The sequence below is a fragment of the Hippocampus bargibanti genome, linkage group LG06 (assembly GCF_051943395.1).
Source record: "Hippocampus bargibanti isolate YZ-2025 linkage group LG06, ASM5194339v1, whole genome shotgun sequence".
Classification (NCBI taxonomy): domain Eukaryota; kingdom Metazoa; phylum Chordata; class Actinopteri; order Syngnathiformes; family Syngnathidae; genus Hippocampus; species Hippocampus bargibanti.
In genome coordinates, this window is record NC_142739.1 from 6,801,119 (window position 1) to 6,827,313 (window position 26,195).

The 26,195-nt window shown below is 45.3% G+C and overlaps 1 protein-coding gene across 3 annotated transcripts; it reads left to right on the forward strand.

Moving 5' to 3' along the window:
• Positions 1–13,422: 13,422 nt before the first annotated feature.
• Positions 13,423–20,343, forward strand: LOC148896270 (inactive serine/threonine-protein kinase ULK4-like). 3 transcript variants are annotated; one of them, XM_088998702.1, is made up of 8 exons: positions 13,423–14,817; positions 16,991–17,090; positions 17,313–17,452; positions 17,564–17,726; positions 18,840–18,941; positions 19,264–19,347; positions 19,453–19,525; positions 19,619–20,343. In XM_088998702.1, the coding sequence occupies exons 1-8, from the start codon at positions 14,575–14,577 to the stop codon at positions 19,674–19,676; spliced, it is 963 nt and encodes a 320-aa protein (XP_088854828.1). In that variant the 5' UTR covers positions 13,423–14,574; the 3' UTR covers positions 19,677–20,343. The 3 variants fall into 3 exon arrangements, with proteins under 3 accessions (XP_088854828.1, XP_088854827.1, XP_088854826.1); XM_088998701.1 differs by having other exon boundaries at positions 19,453–19,694; XM_088998700.1 differs by having other exon boundaries at positions 19,264–19,694.
• Positions 20,344–26,195: the final 5,852 nt, after the last annotated feature.

The following is a 26,195-nucleotide window of genomic DNA, read 5'->3' on the forward strand; positions in this document are numbered from 1 at the left end:
TCAGCTCTTGTGTTCATTAGTTGCCGCAGAGACTCGAATTCAGCGAGCAGAATTGCCATGAGGTCTTGGGGAACTGGACCTCGGATATTGCAAGCTATTTTAGCTGCTGGTGAAGTAGGGGAGGAAACTGTCGTAGAGGTAGCCGCAGGAGAGAGTGGAAGCGGAGGGAACGAATCTCCCACCACATTCTCATTGGAAGCCGCAGTAGGTTCACCCCCCAGGTAATCGTGCATATTAGCAACAATCATGGCGTGACTTTCTTTTGGACGACATACAGGAGGCAAAGAAACAGTATTTTCACTTTCACATCCTGTAGTAGCAGCATTAAGGGGTACAGGGCTGACGTTAGCTTTGGTGTTAGCATCGGTAGCCCTGCCTTTTCTCTTAGTCATTGTAGATTTTATCTGTTCACAGATCAAGCAGAGACGATTAAATGTTATCTTGCAGTTGCTCACATGTATTCAGGCCTCATTTGCTGTTCAGCAGTCCTAATGAAAGGAAGCACTCAAGAGTGCATGTCCTCCTCCGTCGCACGTTGACACGTCTCCTGCCAATTTTATTTTAAATGACCTGCTTATCTACGGGTGGGTGATGACTTTATCCCGTCTCGCGAGGCATCGGGCGGAGCCAGGTGCGTTCCGAGGCTTTGGGCGTGGCCACAAACAAAAGTGACTCACGCCTTTAATGGTGCTTCTCAAATATTTTCACCTGTTTACTCGGCACACGCATCGGTGCCTTGGCACAGTCGGGCCCATCCCTCGTGCCGAGGTACAGGCTTTAATTTTTGTGTACAGTTTGCATGTTCTCTCCCTACCTGCATGGGTTTTCTCCAGGTACTCTGGTTTCCTCCCACATTCCAAAAACATCTATCAGAGATTAATGTAACACACATTAAATTGTATTGGGCAGAGATGAGATGAGATAACCTTTATTTGTCTCACATTGGAGAAATTCCAAATTCACAGTAGCAAAGTTATGAAAGACAGACAGAAAGAAAAAGAATAAGTAGTAAAAAATATAGGAGCCGCTGTAAAAGCGGACAATTTTGCCGGGCCATCTTGAAGTCAAAATAAATAATATGACACAACATAAAAGACACAGACAGTCATTCAATCTCAAGCCCTTTTCTGCATATTCTTTGTTGTATGAAACAGTTATAGATGAACACAAATCGTTGCTCGTCACAGTGAGCCCTGCGGTTGACTGTGTTAGATTAAATAAGACTAGCTAATATTTGCATTCACAATTACCTATGATTATTTAGTTATTATAAACGGAATTAAATAATTACCTTATTGCCTAACCTTACCTAACCTAACAATTTGTGAATTTGTTGTGAGAGAGATAATCAAAAAGGCGGCAAGTTCTTCACAGAGAATTTATTCTGAAGAATTTGATGGAAAGAATTCTGGGTCTCAGCTCACTGACATAGAACATATTGGTGTGTCCTCAAAATCAGTCAGAGAGACAACACCCAACTGAAGAGCGCAGATTTTTAAAGGACACTCCATACATATTCAAATTTGGCTAAAACTAAGAAATACACTTTTCATTGTATCACTCTCGCCATCCGGCCTGTGCTGTCATCCTCTAAGTGGTTCTAAAGAGTTTAATGTTTCTCTTTATTTGTAAGTTGTTCGTTGTCAGAACTCCCAGGCAATTGACAAACAGATGTAATGTTTCCCAGAGCTTGATTGTGGCGTGGAGTCAAGCAAATCGTGCTGTGAACTGCGTGCATGTGTGTCTGAGTCCGAGTCCTTCCGCGGAGCGCTCCTTATATACGCCTTGCATGCATGGGAATGCATCAAGACATCAAAGGGCGCCAAGACATGAAAGGGTTGAAAGGGGCACTTCAAAGGCGTTCACACGTCAGCGCCACGGTGCACACCTGTGACGCCACAGGACTCCCCTCCTGGATCCGAAGTCGGTGCAAGCAACGTAAAAAACAAAAGTTGTTTGTCAACACGGAGAGGCCAGGCACGATGACAGTCGATCACCGGGCATGGCGGGCTTCGGTGGGGAGGTAGTCGAGGAAGTTTCAGTGGTGGCCAAAGTCATTGTCGTCGAGTCGAATCTGGAAGGTCTTCTCACTGCGGAGTTGTTCGGCTGGGGTCGGCCAAGTCGAGGAATCGATGAGGGAGCGTGAGGAACATGGGATTGGTCATGCTGGACAGGCCGGTCATCAGCGACGGTGAAGTTGATCGCGCTGCCATGCCGCTCTGCAGGAGACTGAGGAGGAACACTGACGTCAGCGGCCGAGTTGACCATGAAGCATCTTCCCGATGTCCGATCGTTGACATATACGATGCAGCTAGTTGCAGAGTCACCAGGCGAGTTGGAAGGTGTTGGCCATCGGCATGCGTCAGGTTTCACGGTGGGGGGAGGGGGGCTCGGGGCGCCACGGGTGGAGGCGGCTCATCGTGAGCTTGGCTTGAGAGGTCTTGCTGTGAAGATGCCGGGTTCACGGGCTGAGAAGCAGCAGCTGGCTCGGCGTAGCCTTGGGAAATCCATTAGGAGAGTTGATTGGGCTGCTAGCTCGCCAATAAAGAGTTTGAGTCCTTCCGCGGAGCGTTACTTATATATGCCTTTGTGATGCGGGGAGACAGCAAGCAGGTGGAAAGATGATAAAAGTTCACTCAGCCAGATCCAGGAAGGATATTTTGAGTTTTCTTGATTTGAAGTCGCGATGGATATCAGTTTTCGGCAGACCACAGGTAACACTGCTCTTCAGGCTGTCCTTTCTTCTTCTTCTTCTTCCTCCTCGAAGTGACTGGCACAGTCTGGTTTTAAAGGTGCTTCACCTGAGCTTCTGGCCAATCAGGTCCCAGCGGCAATTGGTCATTCCCAGGTGGTTGCAATCACCTTCTCAGAGTCAATTAGTGGTTGCCCAACTCTACTGTTTTGGATGGGGATAAATGCCCACCTTTCTCCCATCCAAAATACAGAAAACACAAAATTATTTAACATTTATTTTGGCATCATGACAGCCTTACTTGCATGGGAATGCGTCAACACATCAAAGGGCTTGAAAGACATCAAAGGGTTGAAAGGTGCATTTCAAAGGCATTCACACGTCAGCGCCGCGTTGCGCACCTGTAACGCCACAGTTCCTCTGACCTTAAAGGACAACACGTCTGTGTAAGCTCTCAGTCGTACAGGAGTGGTCCATCGATGAGAAGGTTTCTTCAGCCGTCATCTGTATAAAAGTGAAGGTTTCGGACGTTTCGCCTCCTATCCAAGAGGCTTCGTCAGCGAACTTAAAGGACAACCCACGTCACTTTTTGTTTCCTAACTGACATCAGAATCATGAAACACTGGACGTGATGTTATTCTGTCCATTTGTGCCAATGGATGGTCCTCACATGAGATTAGCCTTGATGTTGAGAGTGGTGTGGGAGCTGTGCCTCAGGGATGGGAGGTTGTGAATTTGGGACATATAGTCAGTAGTGTGCCAAAGAATCATTGGGTGTATCTGTTGCGCTCTCCACTATAGTAAGGGAGATACGGTGTTGTGGGATCCAGAAAAAAAACACAAGACAAGCAATGTGATACGTCTTGACTCAACAGTGGTTTACTTCGAATGCCCCGATCTAATGCAAACGTACGCGCACAACAATTTCCGGTCCAACGATCTAAATCGGTCCGACACGAAACATGAACCGAAGCAGGCGTTCCATGTTTAAATAAACATTTTCGATATATATCATTTGTAAACCAATAGAACTACGCGAATGTAACCAAAATAGGAAATACGATAATTTACAACCTGTCACATACTCCCCCTCAAAATAGATGTTGTCCCCAACATATGTACTAGTAAATACATAACTACGCTGGACGACGTGCCCAAAACAATGACGCACGGTATTATGAACTGCATCCAAATATGAACTATAATAATGAACAGTTTACAGACTGGAACTCTTTTCATACATTCTGTTTACATTATAACAATCAACAATTCACAGACTGGAACTCTTTTCATACATTCCGTTTTACTTATACAGGGCTCATCGGGGTCTTCTTGTTTCCATCTCACTGTTCTATTAAACCGAAGTGTCGATTAACCATTTCTGTAGTATTTCGTGGCATGATAGGGGTGTGCGCCATACATCCAAGGCATTGTCTGTTCACCATGATATGGTACTGTCCCTACATTGTAGCAAGATGGCGAACCAAGGCGATCATACGTGAATACCTTGGGTCTCCTGTGTTCTCGTCGTGGCCGTTGATTTCCCCCAATATCAGGATTACTGGGGGTTGGCTGGGGAAAAGGGGGACACACCGTCACAGGTGCATCATTTTCCGGACCAATGTTGCCCTCCTGAGGTTGGTCAACTTCCGCAGCTCCCGGCTCTGTCCCCGGCAGTTCATTCCCCAGTTGATTGTCATCATGGTGGGTTGTCTCCACGAAGCTCACGTCCCGCGGTTCTGGTGAGTCTGGTCGGGTGCTCTGGCGATGCAACACTGGATAATACTCATCCTCCTCATCATCCTCTTCCGGATCCATTTCCGGCATCTTGTTCGGTCGTTGCCGAGTGGACTTTTCCTTGGACTGGGACTGTAGTGAAGTCTCTAATGGCAAATGATCACATGGCAGCAAGAGATTGCGGTGGAGTATCCTAGATCTGCCCTTCCCCCTCTCAGGTTTCAGCTCATAAACTGGAATGTCTTGGCTGACTTGACGAACCACTGTATGAACAACATCCTCCCAGTGGTTTCTCAGTTTGCCTGAACCTCCACGTGGGGTTAAGTTTCGAACCAGAACACGATCACCGGGCAACAGGGTAGAATACTTTAGTTTACTGTCATATAGTCTCTTACTCCTGGCAGCAGCTTTGTTGTTATTTTCTTGCGTGATCGCATACGCTTCCTCCATGCCCTGTTTCCACTTCTTCACATAGTCCTTCTGGTTGGTTTCACCCTGGTTAGAGTCTGGATTCAAACTAAACAACATATCAACTGGCAAACGTGGTGAACGTCCATAAAGTAAGTAAAAAGGTGAGAACCCTGTCACCTCACTTTTGGTACAGTTGTAAGCATAAACGAGTTTGTTTAGTGAGTCTTTCCAGTTACTCTTTTGTTTCTCTGTCAGTGTCTTTAACATCTGGATCAGTGTTCGATTAAATCGTTCAACCTGTCCATTTCCCTGTGGATGGTAGGGGGTTGTCCTTGAACCCGCAACCCCACAATATTCCTTCAGTTGAGCAAAAAGTTGATTTTCAAATTCACCACCCTGATCATGGTGAATTCGAAGGGGGAAGCCAAACTTTAAAGCATAGTCATTAAATATTTTGTTTGCCGCTGTTTTGCCAGATTTGGACGTTGTAGCATAAACTTGAGCGAAACGTGTAAAATGGTCTACTAGCACAAGCACGTATTCATAACCACCCTTACATTTGTCAAGATGCAAAAAGTCAACGGAGACAAGTTCAAAAGGCTGAGTAGTCACAATATTAGTGAGAGGGGCTCTGGTCTCACGGTTGGGCTTTTTGTGTTTTAGGCACACACACTCTCTCAGTACATAGTCCTCTATTTCTTTTTGCATAAAGGGCCAGTAAAAACGATCCCTTACAAGGGAAAGAGTCCTTTCTACACCATGGTGGCCCATTTCATCATGCAGCTCTTTTAACACTGTCACCTTGTGTTTTTCAGGAAGCAGTAGTTGGGTTCTGTTTGCCGTTTTTCTGTACAAAACACCTCTGTCATTAAAGTGTAGCTTGTCCCATTCCCTCACAAGACAAACAACTTGAGGACAATGCTTTCTTAGTTCAGTACCTAGCGGTTTCGTCTCCGCCAGTTTGTATCTAATAATATGTCCTATAATGGGGTCAGTCTCTTGATCTAGCTTGATCTGTCCAACAGTCAATGGGGCTATCGGTGTGTTTAGTGACACCTCGGCACACGTAGCTGAGATTCCCATAGACCAAGCTGCACTAGACTCGTTCTGTTGGTCAACCGCTTGTACGGCAGCACTCACAGCATCATATGACATTTCTTTTGTACATCCTTCCATATATGTTACCATATCAAGGGGCATCCTAGATAAACTGTCTGCATCAACATTTTCCTTACCGGGACGATATTTAACAGTAAAATTAAAATCAGAAAGTTCTGCGACCCACCTGCACCCAGTTGCATTTAACTTAGCAGTCGACAGTACATAAGTGAGTGGATTATTGTCACTATACACAGTGAAGAATGGTGCATAGTACAAATAATCACGAAACTTGTCTGTGATCGCCCACTTAAGCGCCAAAAATTCCAACTTGCCCGAGTGTAAATTATAATTCTTCTCAGCTGCAGTTAATGTCCGAGAGCCATAGGCTATCACGCGAAGTTTGCCATTTTGTCTTTGGTACAACACAGCACCTAAACCCCGGTTAGAGGCATCTGTATGCAAAATGAAAGGATGCGCGAAGTCAGGAAAACCTAAAACTGATGGTTGAACTAAACAGTCTATTAGCTGCTCTAACACTGACTGATGCTCATCACCCCACTCAATACGTGTGTTGGAAGACACACTGTTATGTCTCACTTTCCATTTTTGTCTTTGATGCTGCTGAGTCTCAACATTCAGAGGGGCTTTAAGCAAAGCATACAAGGGACTAGCGATACAAGAGAAATCTTTGATGTATTGCCTATAATAGCTTAATAGTCCCAAAATGGCTCGAAGCTCACCGACAGTGCCTAGCTGCTTGTTTTTCAGGGCACGCACTGCTGCTGTATCTGCCGGGTCCATTCTGCTCCCCTCAGCAGAGACAATCCTGCCGAGGTACCTCACTTCCGGCTTAAAGAGGTCACACTTTCGGGCTTTGAGTTTTATTCCATTTTCCCTGAGACGTCGCAACACTCGTCTGACGTCCTCAACGTGGTTGTCAAATGTCCCGCTGAAAACAAGAATGTCATCAAGATAGGGGACACATATTTCGTCCCGTAACCCCTCCAGACATTGTTCCATACACCGCTGGAACGCTGCTGGTGCATTCATGAGTCCAAACGGAATTCGAATCCATTCATAAAGGCCCCAAGGGGTCACGAAGGCAGTCAGGTGTCGGCTCCCTTTGGACATGAACCCCTGGTGGTATGCTTTGCCTTGGTCCAGCAGCGAGAAGATGGTGTTACCCCCAAGGCTATCCACCACGTCCTGTACCTGTGGGATGGGGTGCCGGTCAGGGTGTGTTTTCCGGTTCAGCTCTCTGTAATCAATACATAAGCGCAGTGTACCATCTTTTTTCCTGACACAGACGACAGGGGATGAGTAGGAGGAAGTGGACTTTTCCACCCACCCCTGCGCTATCAAGTCCTGTAAATAGTCTTTCACCTCTCTGTACATTGGCTTTGGGACAGACATATATGTCTTTGAAACAGGCTCAGTGTCTTTCAACAAAATGTCCATTTGTAGGTTTTCCACACACCCTATGTCGTCGTCCGATTTTGAAAATGATGCCGATTCCTCTCTCAACATCTGCTGAACGGTCTTTCTTTTATCTTCGTCCAAATGAGAAAGGTCAATTGGGGGGTCCCACTGCTCACTGAGAGCGATGGTGGTATTCTGGACATGGACCTCATTGACAACCACTGAAGGAAGGTCCCTTTTAAATATGTTAAGTGGGTAGACAGACCCTACCGACTGCACTGTACCAATAATAGCCTTTACTGGAAACCTAATATCATGATTAGTAGGGTTCTGGACACTAACAACTATCCTAGGGATGGAACCTGCCTTAACTGAGACCAACGAGTCACAAAGCTCGAGGCCATCTGGCCACTGTGGGTTTTCACTTGGCTCAAAAACCAATGTAACATCTTCCTTAAAGGGCTTAGCCTGTACTTTGCATGGAATAATAAGTGAGCTATGCCTGGCTATAGTGAATCTCTCATTTGTTGTTTTTACACGGTACTCATGTGCTTGTCCCAGACTAACTGCTTTTATGAAAGTGGCAGCTTTATTGCGCTTAAGGTGGGGAAAAGCTAGTCTAACCGATTTCAAGAGCTTTTCTGTATCCCCTGTTTGTGACTCATTAGAGAGGCTATCTAACACAAGACGCTCAATGACATTAAACCCTATGATAGGACACTGTTGCTGGTCACCTTTTAGTACTAATACTGGTACAAGTAGCCCTGGATCATTAGCACCAAGTTTAAATGATATCTCAAGCCATCCTACATAAGGCATATCCGTTCCATTAGCTGCCACAATATTGAGAGTGTTATCAGGGTCAATAAGTTCATTCACATTTTTCAATGACACGTCAGGTAAGTTTGTTTGTTTCCATAACTCATCTACAGCACACACCTGGGACCCCGAGTCCCAGAGTGCTTCAACCCTTTTGTTACCCAAAAAGCACCGAATAAGACATTTCTTTCCCACTAACTCCCTGACCGAAGGTAATTTGCCACACTGGTTCTTATCTGTACGCTCGACAAATGACTGCTTATGTCTCTTCTGAACGGGGCCACGTGTGTGGGGCTTACATTCCATTTTCATAGCACCACTGTAACACTGGGACCTATCTGTCTCTGTGGTCACACCATGTCCCACTGGAGTAACCCTTTCTAGTTTAAAGCATGGTTCCTAGCTGAGTTCTGTGCTTTGCAGCCTGCTCTGAAATGTTCACTACTTCCACATTTAAAACAGTGCTGACAATATTCTTCACCTGTCTGAATACAAGAATAACACCTGGGCTGAGGGCGACGGGGCATGTAGTACTGCGGAGGGGCGAACCGCTGCTGGAACTGTGCTGCCCCCCTCATCGGCCTGGGCCCTGGTGCTGGGTGGTACTGCTGAAGAGCTGATGGGGAGTGCTGGGTGTAGTAGTGCCTGGCTGGTGGATCTACCTGATATTGTGAAGGTGGAGTGAAGGCGACCTGTTCAGGGTAGTGGTCAGGCAGGCGTTCAGGTCCTCCGCTGGTGGGCTGAGAAGTGGCTGTTGGTTTCTGAATAGTCTCTTTGATCTGGGACACTTCTGCACGCAGCTCTTTTAACAGCATCATCTCTGACCTCATCTCTTTGATCTCTGAAAGGAGTTCATTCGGCACAGTAACAGTATTCTGCTTTAAGACTGTCTTCTTCCCAATCGGGACTGGTGTGTCATCTACCTGGACAGTGTTCAGCGTTGTCACCCGTGCAGCAGCATTTTTCTTTTTTTCCTGTCGCTCTTTTTCATTTGCACATGCCATGTTTAGTTTTTCTAACAGTACTTCATCTGATGTGGTGGTTAGCAGGAGGAAAGGTTGCATGTCACTCTTTACATTGTCACTCTGTAACCCCGTCAGAACTGTGTGCAGGAATAAACTCTGGACCAACGTGGGATCATACTTCACCCCTGATTCAGCTTCTTGAGATGCAAAAAGAATCCTTTGACGAAGATCCATTGCACGCAGTAGAAATTTCTGTGGGGACTCTTTATTAGTCTGCACTTCCGATGAGAGCTGCTTGTACAACTCAGTGGCTCCTCTCTCTTGATAGTGAGATCGGAGAATCCTTCGTAAAGAAGTTAGGGTAAGATTTTCTTTCCCTTCGAGGTAGCTTCTCAACTGCAGACCTGGTGTTATGGCACGAACCACTGCATCGATGATCTCATCCCCCTGGTAGCCTTTACTGAGCCCACTTTCTATCTGTCTGACCAAATTAGGAAATGTGAGTTTATCTTTTTGTCCGAGTTCACCTATTTGTCCAGATATTTTGAAATCTTTGCGCCAGGGGGCAGTGTCTGGGGGCACTATGCTTCTCTTTCGCACTGCATCCCGACCTTTTTCACTTGGTTTGGCTATTCCTGGTTCAAAATCTTTTATACTTTCAATCAAGTCCTTTATACGTAGCAAATCTGACATTCCTCCATCTTCTAGCTCTAATTCAGCTCTTTCAATGTAGGTTGACACAATATTAATTAGTTGGCCTCGAGTCTTTCCTGTAAGTTGCTCTCTTTCCAGTCCAGATATTTGGATTTCAGCACATAACTCTGACAACTGTTGAAAATTCAGTCCAAATAACTTGCCTTTGATGTCCAACTGTAATTCCTCTAACGCCATTTTCGAGAGGGTAGACGCAGTTCAGCTGGCCGGATTCACTTCAAAGTCTTCCAGTGCCCTCTAGTGGTGGCTGTACGCACAGAGATGCAACTAGAGCACATGTAGAAACAAACCAGTAAACGGCGACGCCACTCCGACTGGGTTGATTGGGGATATTCGGCGCGAGCTTCTACCCACGGCGAGTAGACAACACTCGAACGCAAATATCCCAGCGGTGCCTCCAAAATGTTGCGCTCTCCACTATAGTAAGGGAGATACGGTGTTGTGGGATCCAGAAAAAAACCACAAGACAAGCAATGTGATACGTCTTGACTCAACAGTGGTTTACTTCGAATGCCCCGATCTAATGCAAACGTACGCGCACAACAATTTCCGGTCCAACGATCTAAATCGGTCCGACACGAAACATGAACCGAAGCAGGCGTTCCATGTTTAAATAAACATTTTCGATATATATCATTTGTAAACCAATAGAACTACGCGAATGTAACCAAAATAGGAAATACGATAATTTACAACCTGTCACATATCGGCCTTTTAATCACTAGACACCCTCATCGATGGTGGCCAGCGACAGGTTGATCACGCCCGCGCTTGTCCCATGCCCAATCAGATGTTGAGAAGCTGGTGGGGGGGAGGGGTGTTTTGTCTTAGGTTGCTGTTCTATAAGCCCAACAAGGGTCCTTCCTCTTCATCCAGATCCACTGGCTGCTTCTTTCTGCGGCTTCAGAGACTGATCTAACTGTGTGCCGCAGAGCCTGTCCGTGGATACCCAGGTCTTTTAGCAGCCTGATGGTGGAGGAAGCCACAAACCCTCTGCATCCAACTTCAATTGGATATACCTTGGCTTTCCATCCCCGCTGTTGCGCATCCACTGCGAGTTCTGTGTAGCGCAGCTTCTTGCGCTCATAGGCCTCTTCAACACAGTTTTCCCATGGGACTGTGAGTTCTGCGATGTAGACAGCCTTGAGTGAAGGGGACCAGAGCACCAATTCTGGTCTGAGGGTGGTGGCTGCAATCTCCGCTGGGAAAACCAATTGCTGGCCAACGTCAACCCGCATCTCCCAATCGCGGGCCCTGGATAGCTGTCCAACTTCTGGTTTAGCAGGAGGATGGTTTGGCATTTTCTGTCCCTCTCGGATGAAAATCAATGCTGCTGTGCAAGGAGTTGATGGTATTCCTCTTGCTCTCAAGGACAACTGCCAAACTCTTCAGGACCTGGTTGTGCCTCCAGGTGTAGCAGCCTTGTGTGAGGCTGGTCTTACAACCGGTCAGGATGTGTTTGAGAGTTCCTGGAGTTCGACAGAGGTCACAGGTTGGATCTTCGCCATACCATGGTGGAGGTTTTTTGGAGATGGGAGCACATCATTGATAGCTCTGATGATGAAGCTGATGTTGCTTGCCTCCATTTCCCAGAGATCCCTCCAGCTGAGCTTTCTCTTCTCCAGGCCTTCCCACCTCATCCATTGTCCCTGCTTAGCAAGAGAGACAGCCTGTGCAATTCTTTCAGCTTCCTCTTGGCGGCGCATCTCTGCCATCACCATTTTCCTTCTTTCCGATGTTGAAGCCTTAAGCCAAGAAGTCTGTGTAAGCTCTCAGTCGTACAGGAGTGGTCCATCGATGAGAAGGTTTCTTCAGCCGTCATCTGTACAAAAGTGAAGGTTTCGGACGTTTCGCCTCCTATCCAAGAGGCTTCGTCAGCGAACTAAAGTCTGACTGGTCGTATCGGCCCCATTTATATATCCCTAATGTCCAGACCTGGTGGCGCCGGACACAGCTATGATAGGTCCCTACTCTCAGGTTGGGGGGGCCGCGGGACCCCCCCCTGTGGCCCCACTGATTGTCCCTACATTCCTGACTAACGATTGGCCTATTACCCCCACTCCCCCCGGTATCACCTCATCAGCATAACGACCCTCATCAGCATTGCGAAAGTTGCCTAACCTGTTTTGCCTGAGCAGGCTATTGTATGAACGATCCAAATTGAACCTCACACCACCAGACCGGTTTAATGAAGGATTTTGTTGTTTTATAAGAATCGCCTCTTTTACCCCCCTTTCAAACCATCTATGGTCTTTCGCTAAGATTTTAACCTCATTGTCGTCAAATGAGTGGTTGCTAGCTTTTAGTTCATATACCACTAGTGGGCCTCAATCGGCAGTACATTTGCACCTAAAAGCAGGAATGTAGGAACAATCAGTGGGGCCACAGGGGGGGGTCCCGCGGCCCCCCCAACCTGAGAGTAGGGACCTATCATAGCTGTGTCCGGCGCCACCAGGTCTGGACATTAGGGATATATAAATGGGGCCGATGCGACCAGTCAGACTTTAGTTCGCTGACGAAGCCTCTTGGATAGGAGGCGAAACGTCCGAAACCTTCACTTTTGTACAGATGACGGCTGAAGAAACCTTCTCATCGATTAAGCCAAGAAGGTTTGTTTGTAAGGCCAAACCCCCCTCTTCCTAGCTAAACGTGTCCCACAATGTCGCTGTGGCTTAGGGCTGCTGTGGCTTGCTGCACTGCAATGGATGCCGTCCATTTCCGTCCAGTTGATAGGGGGGTGCAGCTTGACTGATCTTCCGGTCTCTGGAGTCCGTGAGGGTCATCTGACGTCTCTCTTTAGCGCACTTGTACTCTTCGGTGAGGTTTGTGATTGGAAGCTCAAGGACCCCTTTGCCATGAAGGCCGATGTTGGAAAGACAGCGTGGAACACCAAGCCAGCGTTTCACATATCTAGTGATGGCTCGCTCCATCTTCTCCACAGTTGAGAGTGGGTAGAAGTCTCCTTCTTTACTCTCTTATCTATCTATTAAGAGCAAAGCGATATTTGTACCGATTAAACTTACAATTTTAATGTTTATCTTGATCAATGTTTAATGTGGCAAAATAAAGGGATTTATTTCCTTCAACTGGTAACCAGTTCAGCTACTCAAATACTCTCCAAAGACAGCTGGAGTAGTCTCGAGCACGGTCGCAATATTTGCAAGGATAAGCATTCAGAAAATGGATGGATGGATAGATAGAGCATTTTTTTTCTTTTAATTTAGATTGATATTTACATTTGTGCAAAAATATTGAGGGTACTCTACTTCTGTTTACATCTGATCATACATTGCACGGCCACTGAATGCTTTATTCTGTGACTGTAAAGTGTCCTTTAGAGTTTGGAAACGCGCTTATGAAATGTATTATTATTATTATTATTATTATTATTATTGTTATTATTATTATTATTACTACTATTACTATTATTTGTATTGTGATGAAAGTCTAGTCACTTCAAAAATTAAGTGAAGTTCAGCAGTTATAGTATTTTGTATCACTTTTATCGACTAACTGAATTTATATTATGACACGTTGTTATCCTTATATAAAATGGACTCAAGGTATATGAACGAGTAGTTCTTCAGATTGCATTATTGTTGATGTTATGTTATGTGTTCATTTGTATTCATATGTATTGCACTCTGAAGTGTATGCATAACATATCTTTGAGTTTAGCTATACTGATTGTGATGTCATATATCAAAGTAGAAGGCTTACATTACATTAAGATTTGTCAATGTTACGACTGCTTCCACTCAGATGTACATTTTTAACTGGAAAGATAAACACTTTCTCGTGGTTCAAAGGTAGAGCTCTCTCTTTCTCTAGCAAATATTGAAGTTGGCTTTCCATTGTTATTTTTATTTTTTTTTCGCAAAACCAGAAGTAAACCGAATGAGAAATGGTGTGATTCAGTGCTGTTAACCACCCAGTAAACTTTGATGATGCTTGAACCAACAATGTGAGGAAGCATTGTTTGAGCAACGCATATGTAAGAGTTGGTCAACTCACTGGTTAAAGAAGTAAACCGGAGGTTAGGGGGTTAGCCAATGTTTAAAACCGGGCATTGTGATGAAACCTTCCGTGCTGCGTTTGTCCTTCAGTACCTTGAAATTGGCCATCAGAGGTATATTTTAAAGATTGCAAATGTGAAGACATCTGACACGAATCGTGAAATACAAAAAAAACTTGTCTTGGTGTTTTTCAACAAGTCTTCAGACATTATAATTTCAGCAAAAAAAAGAACAAAAATCAAAACGGCTTGAATAAAGCCCCATTCGCACAATTAGTTGAGCCCCTATCCCATTGAGGGGCAAACCATTGTGACTGTTTGCAAAGGCTTCTCAGTGTTTTTCAGGGTTCGTTCAAGGTTGCAAAACGTTCAATTAATATTCAGCTGATGTTCTACAACCGTTTCAATGATTTTTTTCTTTTTGCAATAAAATTGTTTAAATTGGAACATTTGGTGAGCACATTCAGAACATTTGTGACTTTGAATGAATCACAAATGTTGCAGTCCCGATTCTTAGCCTCTAAGTGGGATAGGTGCTTAAATCATGGTGTTGCATATTGAGATGCAAGACTGCTGTGATGTCTGAAAGTTCTTATTACACCCGCTGGTTTCGTGGTTATGATCACAAGGGTATTGACATATTAAGATGCATTGAAATGTGTATTCTTTCTACTGTATAATTATGCATTTCCAAGGTTGTTATGAGTCTGTTTGTGTCATTAATATCACTCCTTGATGTATATGGAACAAAAGGTACAGTATTTGCTTTAGATCTGTCCCTTTTCCCTCATCTTTCGTGTCAACAGATGGAGAACATAAACCTGTATGAGGAACTTGGAAGAGACTCTATGGCTGTTGTCTACAAAGGAAGGAGGATGGGGACTCTGAACTATGTAGCCCTAAAATGCTGTGTTAAAGCCAAAAGGCCGGAAATTACCAACCATGTAGGTTGCTTTCTTTGTATGTAACTACTGTATTATATTTATTACATTTATCTTCTTTTTCTTTCGGCTTTTCCCTTCAGGGGTCGCCACACGAATCAGTGTCCTTCATCTAACCCGGTTTTGTGCATCCTCTTCTCTCACACCAGCTACATTCATATCCTCTTTGACAATATCCATAAACCTCCTTTTAGGTCTTCCTTTCGGTCTCCTGCCTGGCAGTTCCAGGCTCAGCATTCTTCTTTCGAACTAGCCACTCTCTCTCCTCGGGACACATACAACATACAACATCTTCATTTCTGCTACCTCCAGCTCTGTTTCCTATCTTTTCTTCAGTGGCACTGTCTCCAGTCCAAATACCATGGCTGGTCTCACCACCGTTTTATACACCTTACCTTTCATCCTATCTGAAACCCTTCTATCACACATCACACCTGACATTTTTCTCCAGCCGTTCCAGCCTGCCTGGACACACTTCTTCACCTCTTTTCCACACTTGACCCCTAGTACTTAACCTTCTTTATCTCTTCTAACAGTAGCATCACTCTTGTAAATGGGTCCCTCTCATTCACACACATATATTCCGTCTTGCTGCGACTGATCTTCATTCGATCTTCCTCTCCTCTCCACGGCATACCTCCACATTACATTATATTTATTACATTTATACTGATAGCTATTTATCACGTGAAGACGATCTTCACATGTGAACCATTGGTTCTCAATGTATGAAGAAGTAAGAATAAGGTTAATCATTTTGCTTTGCGCTGCAATGCTGCACCTTCATCCTTAGGACTACAAAAACACTTGCCCATGTTTGTCGAGTGTGCAGCGATAATGGGTTCGATTCCAGGTCTAGTGTGGATTTTGTCTATAGATTTTTTTCCTGGCCCTCCAGTTTCCTCACCCATTCAAAACGTATATATGGCAGTCTGATTAAACACTCCAAATTGTTCCTAGGTGTGAGTGTGAGTACGGCTGCTTATTTGTTTCTGTCTACCCTGCGGTTGGCTGGCAACCGGTTCATAGTGTCACAATCTGGTTGGCGACCAACGGGTGGCGCTGTCGGCCCCGCCGGCACCTACAAAGGTGTTGGTCGTACCAATCCGTGGCAGACTGTCACGTTCTTGTTGGCGACCAACAGATAGCGCTGACGGCCCCGCCCTCAGTTGCACAGGTGTTGGTCGTCCTTATCAGTGGCAGTTAAAAGGACTCACAGCACGACCATTCGGGGTCGGGTCATTGTATGTCGTTGTATGTGTTTGCTGCACCCTGTCAGGTTTGTATGATCCTGGCAGACCTTTACTCTCGGTTTTCTTTGATACTTTGGACTTTTCTGTTTGGATGATTTTGATGTTTTAGATTTTTTTCCTGCTGACTTTATTTTAATACAATTTGTCAAATACACCCTGCTGCTCCCTCCTGCCTGCTTTTTGGGATTCACAACCACCATCACCACCTTGCAAACCGTGACAAAGAGTGACCTCCGTCTAGTGCTCGCAGACAGCTGGGATAGGCTCCAGCATACCCGACAACCGTCAAGAGGATAAAGCAGTTCGGAAAATCAATGAAAAGGTTTGAAATGGTTCTTCTTGGTCTCTATATTTTTATGACTAGAACCTGGCATTTGATCAGGGTATGGAAACCTGTTATATCCACTGTAAAATTTCAGTGGCTACCTTCGTCTCAAAATTGTATTATGGCCACCAAAACGTAATATGCACCATCTGCAAGAGTCCTATATGCACATACAATCCATCCATCCATTTTTCATACTGTTTATCCTCATTAGGGTTGTGGGGGGTGCTGGACCCTATCGCAGCCATCTTCAGGCACTAAGTGAGGTACATCCTGAATTGGTTGCCAGCCAATTGCAGGGCACTCATAGAGAATCAACCATCCTCACTCACACTCATACCTCGGGACAATTTAGAGTGTTCGCTAAGCCTGCCATGGATGTTTTTGGAATGTGGGATGGAGGAAGCCGGAAGACCCAGAGAAAGCCCATCTGGGCCTGGGGAGAACACGCAAAGGGATGTGTGGGACTGATGAGTGGGACTTGAAGTTGGGACCTCTATACTGTCAAGTCCATGTTCTAACCACTTGACTACAGGGCCACATTATGCATATACCATCGTCTATTTAATGTATTTATTCATTTCTTTTTGCCTGACAGGTCCGTCTCTGCCAAGATCTGGGGCATCCAAACATTGTACGCTTTTATGAGTGGTATGAGACAAGAAAACACCTTTGGCTAGTTGTGGAGCTCTGCACTGGTCAGTGGCGGTTCTCACATGAGTGGTTACCAATAACAGTTTTTTTCTAACTTTGCATGGATCCGTTTACTAGAACTCCAGGTTAGGTTGGCAACAATATTGCACGTTCATCATTCTTTTGCAGTTTAATTGCGACTTTCTCTCATCTATTTACCAATATTGGTAATTCTTTTCATGTCTGGATTTTTATGTCTCCTGTCAACTTTGTCTTGAATGTGCTAGGTGGGAGCTTGGAATCTGTGATAATTCGTGATGGATGTCTGCCAGAAAATGTTGTGAGGAAGTTCGGATTGGACTTGGTCAAAGGACTGGAGCACATCCACAAGTTAGGAATCATTTTCTCTGACTTAACACCTGCTAAGGTTTGTGTATGTCAGCATATGTATGAAGCACCATTGACTTCTTCTTAATATTGTTATGTTGCATTTATTATCTGAATTATTGTTGACGTAATTGTTTTTCTTCCATCTTAGATCCTACTGGATAGTAGCGGCATGTTAAAACTGGGTAATTTTTGTTATTCCAAAACAGAGACTGACACTCTTGAGTATTTCTTTGCCTTGTGTTCTACATCTGAAGAGACGGGGAAAATAAAATTTGACACAACACACCAAGACATCAAGAAAAGGTTTCAAGGTTCGTAATCAGTCCGTTGACATTACATGAGTTACAGATTTGTGACTGAAAGATGTCCCGAATGTTGTAATGTTGGGACCTTCAAGCGGGGCTCTCCAACTCTCACTGGAGCATTTTGCAGCCGAATGTGAAGCGGTTGGGATGAGAACCAGCACCTCCAAATCTGAGACAATGGTTCTCAGTCGGAAAAGGGCGGCGTACCCTCTCTGGGTCGGAGGGGAGATCTAGCCCCAAGTGGAGAAGTTTAAGTATCTGTGAGTCTTGTTCACAAATAAGGGTAAGAGGGAGAGAGATCAACTGACGGACCGGTGGTGAAGCCATCAATTTACCGGTTGATCTATATCCCAACCCACATCTAATATCACAAGCTATGCGTCGTGACCGAAAGAACGAGATCCCGAATAGAAGCGGCCGAAATGAGCTTTCTCTGTATGGTGTCCCTTAGAAATAAGGTCAAAAACTCCGTCAACCAGGACGGGCTCAGAGTCGAGTTGCTTCTACTACACATTGGGATGAGCCAGATGAGGTGGCTCGGGCATCTGATTAGGATGCCTCCTGGACGCCTCGCTGGTGAGGTGTTCAGGGCATGTCCCACGGGCAGAAGACTCAGGTCACGCTGGAGAGACGATGTCACCACGCTGCCCTGGGAACGCCTAGGGATCCGCCAGGAAGAGCTGAAAGACGTGGCTGGGGAGAGGAAAGTCTGGGCTTCCCTACTGAAGCTACTGCCCCCGCGACCCAACCTCGGATAAGTGGCAGAAAATGGATTGTTGGATGGATGGATGGATGTCCCTAATAATGTAGTTCACATATCTCTTCCGTTCCGACATTCTGTGTTCAGCTCCCACTGTCTGTATCAACATGTCTTGTGATTGAATGGTGACTGGTCTTTTTACGCCAAGACACCAGGGATTGGTCTTGGATTTCTGGGGTCCTAGTATCAGAAATTGATGGCTGGCTGAGAAATACATGCTATAGGTAGATTTCTAAAATCTAATCATTTGGATGTTACTCAAACATTTGCATTTGCCCCTTCTCTTTTTGATACAAATGTGTAGCCTACATTCTATTTTATTTCTATTGAGTCATTGTCAGGCCACCTATCGTTTGCAGGCTCACCAACCTATATGGCTCCAGAAATTCTCCAGGGATCTGAAACTACGGCACTCTCCGATCTCTGGGCCCTTGGTTGTGTTCTCTACTACATGTACACAGGTATGGAACCTATTAAGGGATATAGCTTCTCCAGTGCTTAAGTCAGAATATATTGTAAGGGGTACACTTGCAACAACTGTAGTTATTCTAACAGTGGCATTGGAGAGTAAGATTTTGAAGCATTTGTTACAATTTTACATATGGGAGTCTTGAATCTATTGAAATGGCACATGCATATGGAGCAAGATGTGAAAGAAATTGGCTCATTTCGCGTGAAAGGGAGAATATGCACCAAAGAGCCTACTTAAGGTTGAATGTGTACTTAATTTTTAACTTGAGTCATGCAAATGTGTTTTTAAATTGAATGTATTTGCTTCTCTAGGTGAACCACCATTCTACTCTAATTGCTACAGTGAACTGAAAGAAATGATTATATGCCTGGAACCATCGTCTCCGACACAGAAAGGTTCATACACAAAAAGAGCATTTCACATAAGGAATATACTTTTTTCCCAAACAATGGAGTCATCTGTGTTTATATTCATATTATTGATGGTGCACCCTCTTTCAGTGTCTCCAACAAGTCCAAGTCATGATTTCCAAAATCTTCTGAAATGTTTACTCACCAAAAGCCCTGACAAGAGGTTGAAAAACACAAATGTGACACAAATGCAAATAATCCTCTTCTCTAGATTTAATTTCAATCTTAAGTGATCTATTTGCTCTTTTTTTATAAGAATAAACCTGCCAGAGTTACAGAAACACGGCTTCTGGATGATGGAAGAACAGAATTAGAAAAAGAAGATGGTGGACAAGAAGACCATCGCCTTGACTTCTGGAGTTTTTTTTTTTTGTTATGAGAAAGTAGTACAACCCGACCTGCACGGTTTGTAATATTTTATAAACGTATATTATGAGACTTGGTCAATGTGTGTTCCTTCCTTTCTCCACTTATCATAAATTATGTTACACAATGTCATGAAATAAACGAGTGCACTAAAATAATGTGAAATATTGCCTCATTTTTCAAATCATCTTCAATCAACGACCACAGCTACAACTGATGCAGTTCATCAGCATATAAAGCAGACCCTCATTTTGAAACATTTTACCCATAAGACTGGAAGTGTCTCTTGGTCCACAAACCATCAGATGGCTCCTCTTAGTCTGAGCATCCATTAACACACTTAAGTTCCGAACAACCGTCATGACAGCTCTCTGAAGACATGCATGCAACAGGTGTTTGTGTGAGGTATTGATAGCCTGCTGATTTACAGCCCTTTGGAGGTCTCTCTTAAATTGGTTTAATTAGTTCATGATTTTGGTCTGGAGTTTTCATATAAAATCTTCCCAGTGAGCAGATTATGGTGGTTCAAGTGTAACAAATATCCATCCATCCATCCATCCATCCATCCATCCATCCATCCATCCATCCATCCATCCATCCATCATCCGTCCATCGATCCATCCGTCCATTTTCCAATCCATATTATCCTTTGAAGGGTCGCGGGCCGTGCTGCATCCCATCGCTCCTGTCTTCCCGCAGTAGGCAGGGGGACATTCTGAATTGGTTTCCAGTCAATTGCAGGGCAGAGAGAAATGAACCGTCCATACACACACATCAGGTAAATGAGGTGGATTTTCTGCCCCTTCATCTAAACATGTAATACACATCAATGAAAAGGTTTCTTCAGCCGTCATCTGTACTTTTTTGAAGGTGCCGGACGTTTCGCTTCTTATCCAAGATGCTTCTTCAGCGAGCTAAAGTCTTACTGGTGTCATGATCTGGTTGGCGACCAACGGGGGGCGCTGTGGGCCCCGCTTGCACCTGCACAGGTGCTGGTCGTCCCGATCAGATTGGCGACCAACGGGTAGCGACGCCAGCCCTGCCGGCAGCCTCGCAGGTGCTGGTCGTTATAATCACTGTCACTTAAAAGGACACCCGGCAAGACCATCCGTTGTCGGTTCACTGTTTGTTTGCTGCTTGATTGCTGCATGCATTGTGTATGTGTTTGTTTAACCTTGGCGGACTTTTACTTTTGGTCTTCTTTTGCTACTTTGTATTTTTTCCATTCAGATGATTTTGATGTATTACATTTTGTTCCTGCTGACCTTTATTTTAATACAATTTGTCAAACAACCTCCTGCTCCCTCCTGCCTGCTTTTTGGGATCCGCACCCACCATCACCACCTTGCAAACCGTGACAACTGGTAGTTTTGGCCCTATATATATATATATATATATATATATATATATATATATATATATATATATATATATATATATATATATATATATATATATATATATATATATATATCCCTAATGTCCAGACATGGCGGCGCCGGAAACTGCTATGATAGGTCCCTACTCTCAGGTCGGGGGGACCAGAGAACCACTCCCTGCAGCCCCACCGATTGTTCCTACATTCCTGACTAACGACTGGCCTGATTGCCCCACTCCCTCCGGTATCACTTCATCAGCTTTACTAATGTTCCCTAACCTATGTTGCCTAAGCAGGCTATTGTTCGAACGATCCAAATTGAACCTCACCCCACCATATCGGTTTAATGAAGGATTTAGCTTTTTTTATAAAAATTGCTTCTTTTACTCCCCTTTCAAACCATCTATGTTCTTTTGCTAAGATTTTAACCTCATTGTCATCAAATGAGTGGTTGCTAGCTTTCCCGGATAAACAGACACATGTAATACACAGTGAATAATATTGCCCTGGTGTAACATGAGTGATAAAGCAACAAAATCCACTTATTTTTGGCCATCTGTGGGTGTGGCAGAGATTGTCACTCTGTCATCTGAAAATGACATCAGAGTTCCTCAGGGCTCAGGTATAATGGCTCACCGGTTGCCTGACATGTACAATGATTCTGTTGAAACACTGGCCTTTGTTGCACTTATAATAATAATAATAATACATTTCATTTTCAGCGCTTTTTAAAAGCTCTCAAGAACACTTTACAGTCACAGACATGCATAGGTACAATAATAAATAAAATTCAATCTCAATAATTCTATATTTCACCGATTCAGGCTTCTCTCTTTTCCATTGTCCGTGGTGCCACACTTGACATAGCTGACAGGTAGACGCAGGGCCGGCTCTACCCAATTTGGTGCCCAAGGCGATATTACATCCCGGCGCCCCCAATACAATTCAATGACAACAGCCAACTGAGCAACAGTTTAAGTTGAGTAACAACAAACTCAACAGTAACAACAGTTAATTTGTCCAGTGTATCTGTCAACTAAAGACTAAAATTTGACACGTCTGGACTTCCTGGCAGCAAAGGCATCTATGGTGTCATCAAATGACACCTGCCGAGACATTTTACGGTTTATACTCATCAGGGCAAGTCCATTTAAACGCTCCAGAGACATGGTGGATCTCAGGTACGTTTTGATGAGCTTCAATTTGGAGAAGCTCCTCTCTGCAGCAGCAACTGTTACAGGAATGGTGACAGCAAACCTCAGAGCGACCCACATATTGGGGTAAACTTCCTTCAATTTCTTCTCCTGTAGGAAGCTGAGAAGTTCAAAGGTTGTCATTTTGGCTTTTTCCGGGGCTGGAAAACTCTGCAATTCCTGTACCAGTTCCTTCCAGTCCAGATCTGACTGCCCACCACAGCTGAGGGTGTTGCTGAGTGTTTGACATTGTTGACTTAGCTCTTCACTTCTTCTCAACTTCACCCAATGTCTCAAATCTTTCCCGCAGTGACACAATGGAGACATCCACCACCACATTGAAGAAGGAAACTTCCATTTTCTTGAGGGCGTCTGTCATTTCCTGGTCAGGAACCTCATAGGAGAACTGTCTCTTTGTTTTTCGCAATCTCTTCTGCTTAAGGACACTCTTTATATTCATCTTCTCACACATCTCCTTGACACACACTTGAGCAGAAGAAAATCCACTGTCTCTGTAGGTTACAAGGGAGGCTTCAGTTCTTCTCTGAAGGTCAACTGCAACATCCATTTGCATTGTGACTGACTGCAATAATTTGCTGACATGTTGAATCTTAGTCAGGATGTCATGCCAGACCAAGGTGCGGATTGAGAATCTGTAAGATCCAACCTCTTCAGCTAGAGTTTGTGCCTCGATTTTTATTGTTGGGTCTGTGGCGTTGTCCCTCACCTCTATAAGTGCATCTCTGACTTCTGCAGCCTGGTATCTCACAGCTTCTACGCTGTTGATTTGACTCTCCCATCTTATATCTGACCAGGATTTCAGGGTTATGGTCACATGTTTTTTTTTAAATGGACCATCGCTGAGTAGAGACCGAAAACAGTGTGAACATCTTCTGCAGGTAGTCAAAGTAGCAAGTGGCATCTGGAGAGCATTTTGCTGCATCAGCTACCACCAGATTCACTGTGTGTGCTCCGCATGGCACAAATAAAGCCCTTGGGTTTTTTTCCAGAAGCCTGGCTTGGACTGCTTTCCTCTTCCCTTTCATATTTGCTCCATTATCATAAGACCGCCCTCTACAGTCTTCAAATGGGATGCTGAGCTCTTCAAGTCTCTTGCAAATGAGGGTTGAAAGGCTTTCTCCAGTGGACTCCCTGCCTCAAGGAACCCCATAAAATACACTTTTATTTGTGGGGTGTCCTCAACTGTAACATGTCGAATGATCAGAATCAGAATCAGAATCATCTTTATTGCCAAGTATGTAGAACACACAAGGAATTTGTTTCCGGTAGAACACGCTGCACTAGTATCCTCGTCAAAAAAAAAAAAACTGCTAAGTGGCACTATACAGTTCCATTTTGGCTACTGTTGAAAGAGTTCAAAGAGTTAATGGCTTGGGGGAAGAAGCTGTTTAAATGTCTGCTGGATTTGGTGCGCATGGGTCGGTAGCGCCTGCCTGAGGGGAGTAGCTGGAAAAGGTGGTGGGCAGGGTGCGGAGGGTCCAGTTGGATTTTCGCGCCCTAGTTTGGATTCTTGCAGTGTGCAAGTCCTCGAGAGTGGGTAGGGCGGCGCCAATGATTTTTTCCGCCGTCCTAACTGTCCGTTGAAGTCGGATTTTGTCCATTTTTGTGGCGGCCCCGAACCAAACAGTGATGGAAGAACACAGGATGGATTCGATGACAGCCGTGTAGAAATGTTGCAGCACCTACTGTGGCAGGCCATGCTTCTTTAGCAGCCTCAGGAAGTACATTCTCTGTTGGGCCTTTTTCAGGATAGAGTTGGTGTTGACCTCCCACTTCATGTCCTGGGAGACTGTTATTCCCAGGAACTTGAAGGTCTCAACGGTTGACACCAAGCAGTTGGATAGTGTGAGGGGTAGCTGTGGTGATGGATGTTTCCTGAAGTCCACGATCATCTCTCTACTGTCTTGAGCGTGTTCAGCTCCAGGTTGTGCCGGCTGCACCAGAGCTCCAGCTGCTCCACTTGTTGTCGGTACGCAGATTCGTCGCCGTCTTTGATGAGACCGATGACCGTGGTGTCGTCTGCGAACTTTATGAATTCGACAGCTGGGTGCGTTGTGGTGCAGTCGTTCGTGTAGAGAGAGAAGAGCAATGGAGAGAGGACGCATCCCTGCGGGGCTCCAGTGCTCGTGGTTCGTGTTGTGGATGATATATTTCCCAGTCTGACCTGTTGTGTCCGTCCTGTCAGGAAGCTGAGGGTCCACTGGCAGATCGTAGGGGACACGCCAAGCTGGAGAAGTTTGGGGATGAGGAGTTCTGGGATGATTGTATTGAACGCAGAGCTGTAGTCCACAAACAGGATGCTTGCGTAGGTTCCTGTGTTGTCAAGGTGGTCGAGGATGTTGTGCAGTCCGATGTCCGAGGAGTCCGAGGAGACAGCCTACAGGGACGAGGTCAGCCGCCTGGCCACGTGGTGCAAGGACAACAATCTCCGTCTGAATGTGGAGAAGACGAAGGAGATTGTTGTGGACTTCAGGAGAGTGCGCCCCCAGCATGCTCCACTAACCATCGACGGTGCTGCAGTGGAGAGAGTGAGCAGCACCAAGTTCCTGGGAGTGCACATATCCGATGACCTGTCCTGGAGCCACAACACGGCATCAATGGCCAAGAGAGCCCACCAGCGCCTGTACTTCCTCCGCAAGCTCAAAAGAGTTGGAGCCCCGACCCCCATCACGACCTCCTTCTACCGCGGTACCATAGAGAGCATCCTGACCAGCTGTATCACTGTGTGGTACGGCGCCTGCACCGTGTCCTGCCGTAAGACTCTGCAGCGCATCGTGAGGACAGCTGAGAAGATCATCGGTGTCTCTCTCCCCCCCCTTCAGGACATCTACAACACCCGCCTCACCCGCAGAGCCATCCGGATCGCTGGCGATCCCACCCACCCCTCCCACAGCCTCTTCAGCCTGCTGCCATCGGGTCGGAGACTGCGGAGTCTCCGAGCCAAGACCAGCAGGCTCAAGGACAGTTTCTGCCACCAGGCAGTCCGGAGACTCAACTCCCTCCCAGCCCTGCCCAGCCTGCCCCTTCCCACTGCCACACTCACCGAACTCTGAGTACACGCTACATGCTGTACGATCATCCTGAACTCTATTTTTTTTGTTATTTCTCATTAGACAAGACCTCACTTCAACCCTTTCTAGTTGTTTGTTTTGCAATTACGACATTACGTCACTTTATGTACGTCACTTCCTCACTTTACATATGTCACTACCTCACTTTACATACGTCACTACCTCACTTTCCATACGACACTACCTCACTTTACATACAGAAATTACATGTATTGTCTGTTGTCAATTGTATGTCTTTTTTAGCCACGTTATAAGTGCCTTGCATGTCTTGCACGCTGGGTCCGAGAGGACATTAATTTCATCTGTGCTGTATGTCATGCATATTAGCATATTTGACAATAAAGCTGACTTTGACTTTGACTTTGATGTTGACTGCATCCTCCACAGACCTGTTTGCCCGGTAGGCAAACTGAAGAGGATCTAGCAGAGGTCCGGTGATGTTCTTTAGGTGGTTCAGCACGAGGCGTTCAAAGGACTTCATGACCACAGACGTCAGAGCAAAAGGTCGTTCAAAAGTCGTTCAATCCTGAGGGTGCTGGTTTCTTTGGAACTGGGACGATAGTAGACTGTTTGAAGCAGCATGGAACTTCACATTGCTCCAGGGATCTATTGAAGATTTGTGTGAAGACCGGAGCCAGCTGGTCAGCGCAGACTTTCAGACAGGAGGGGGACACTCTGTCAGGTCCCGCAGCTTTCTTGATCTTCTGCTGCTTGAAGAGCCGTCTAACGTCCATTTCATGGATCTGTAGGGCAGAGGGCGGAGATACGGTAGTTGTGGGCAGACCACACTGCTTGGGGGGATGG

Coding starts and splice junctions, on each gene's coding strand:
- LOC148896270 (XM_088998700.1), top strand. CDS start 14,575: ATGAGTCTGTTTGTGTCATTAATATCACTCCTTGATGTATATGGAACA. Junction 17,453..17,563: donor CTGACTTAACACCTGCTAAG/GTTTGTGTATGT, acceptor CTTCCATCTTAG/ATCCTACTGGATAGTAGCGG. Junction 17,727..18,839: donor CATCAAGAAAAGGTTTCAAG/GTTCGTAATCAG, acceptor TATCGTTTGCAG/GCTCACCAACCTATATGGCT.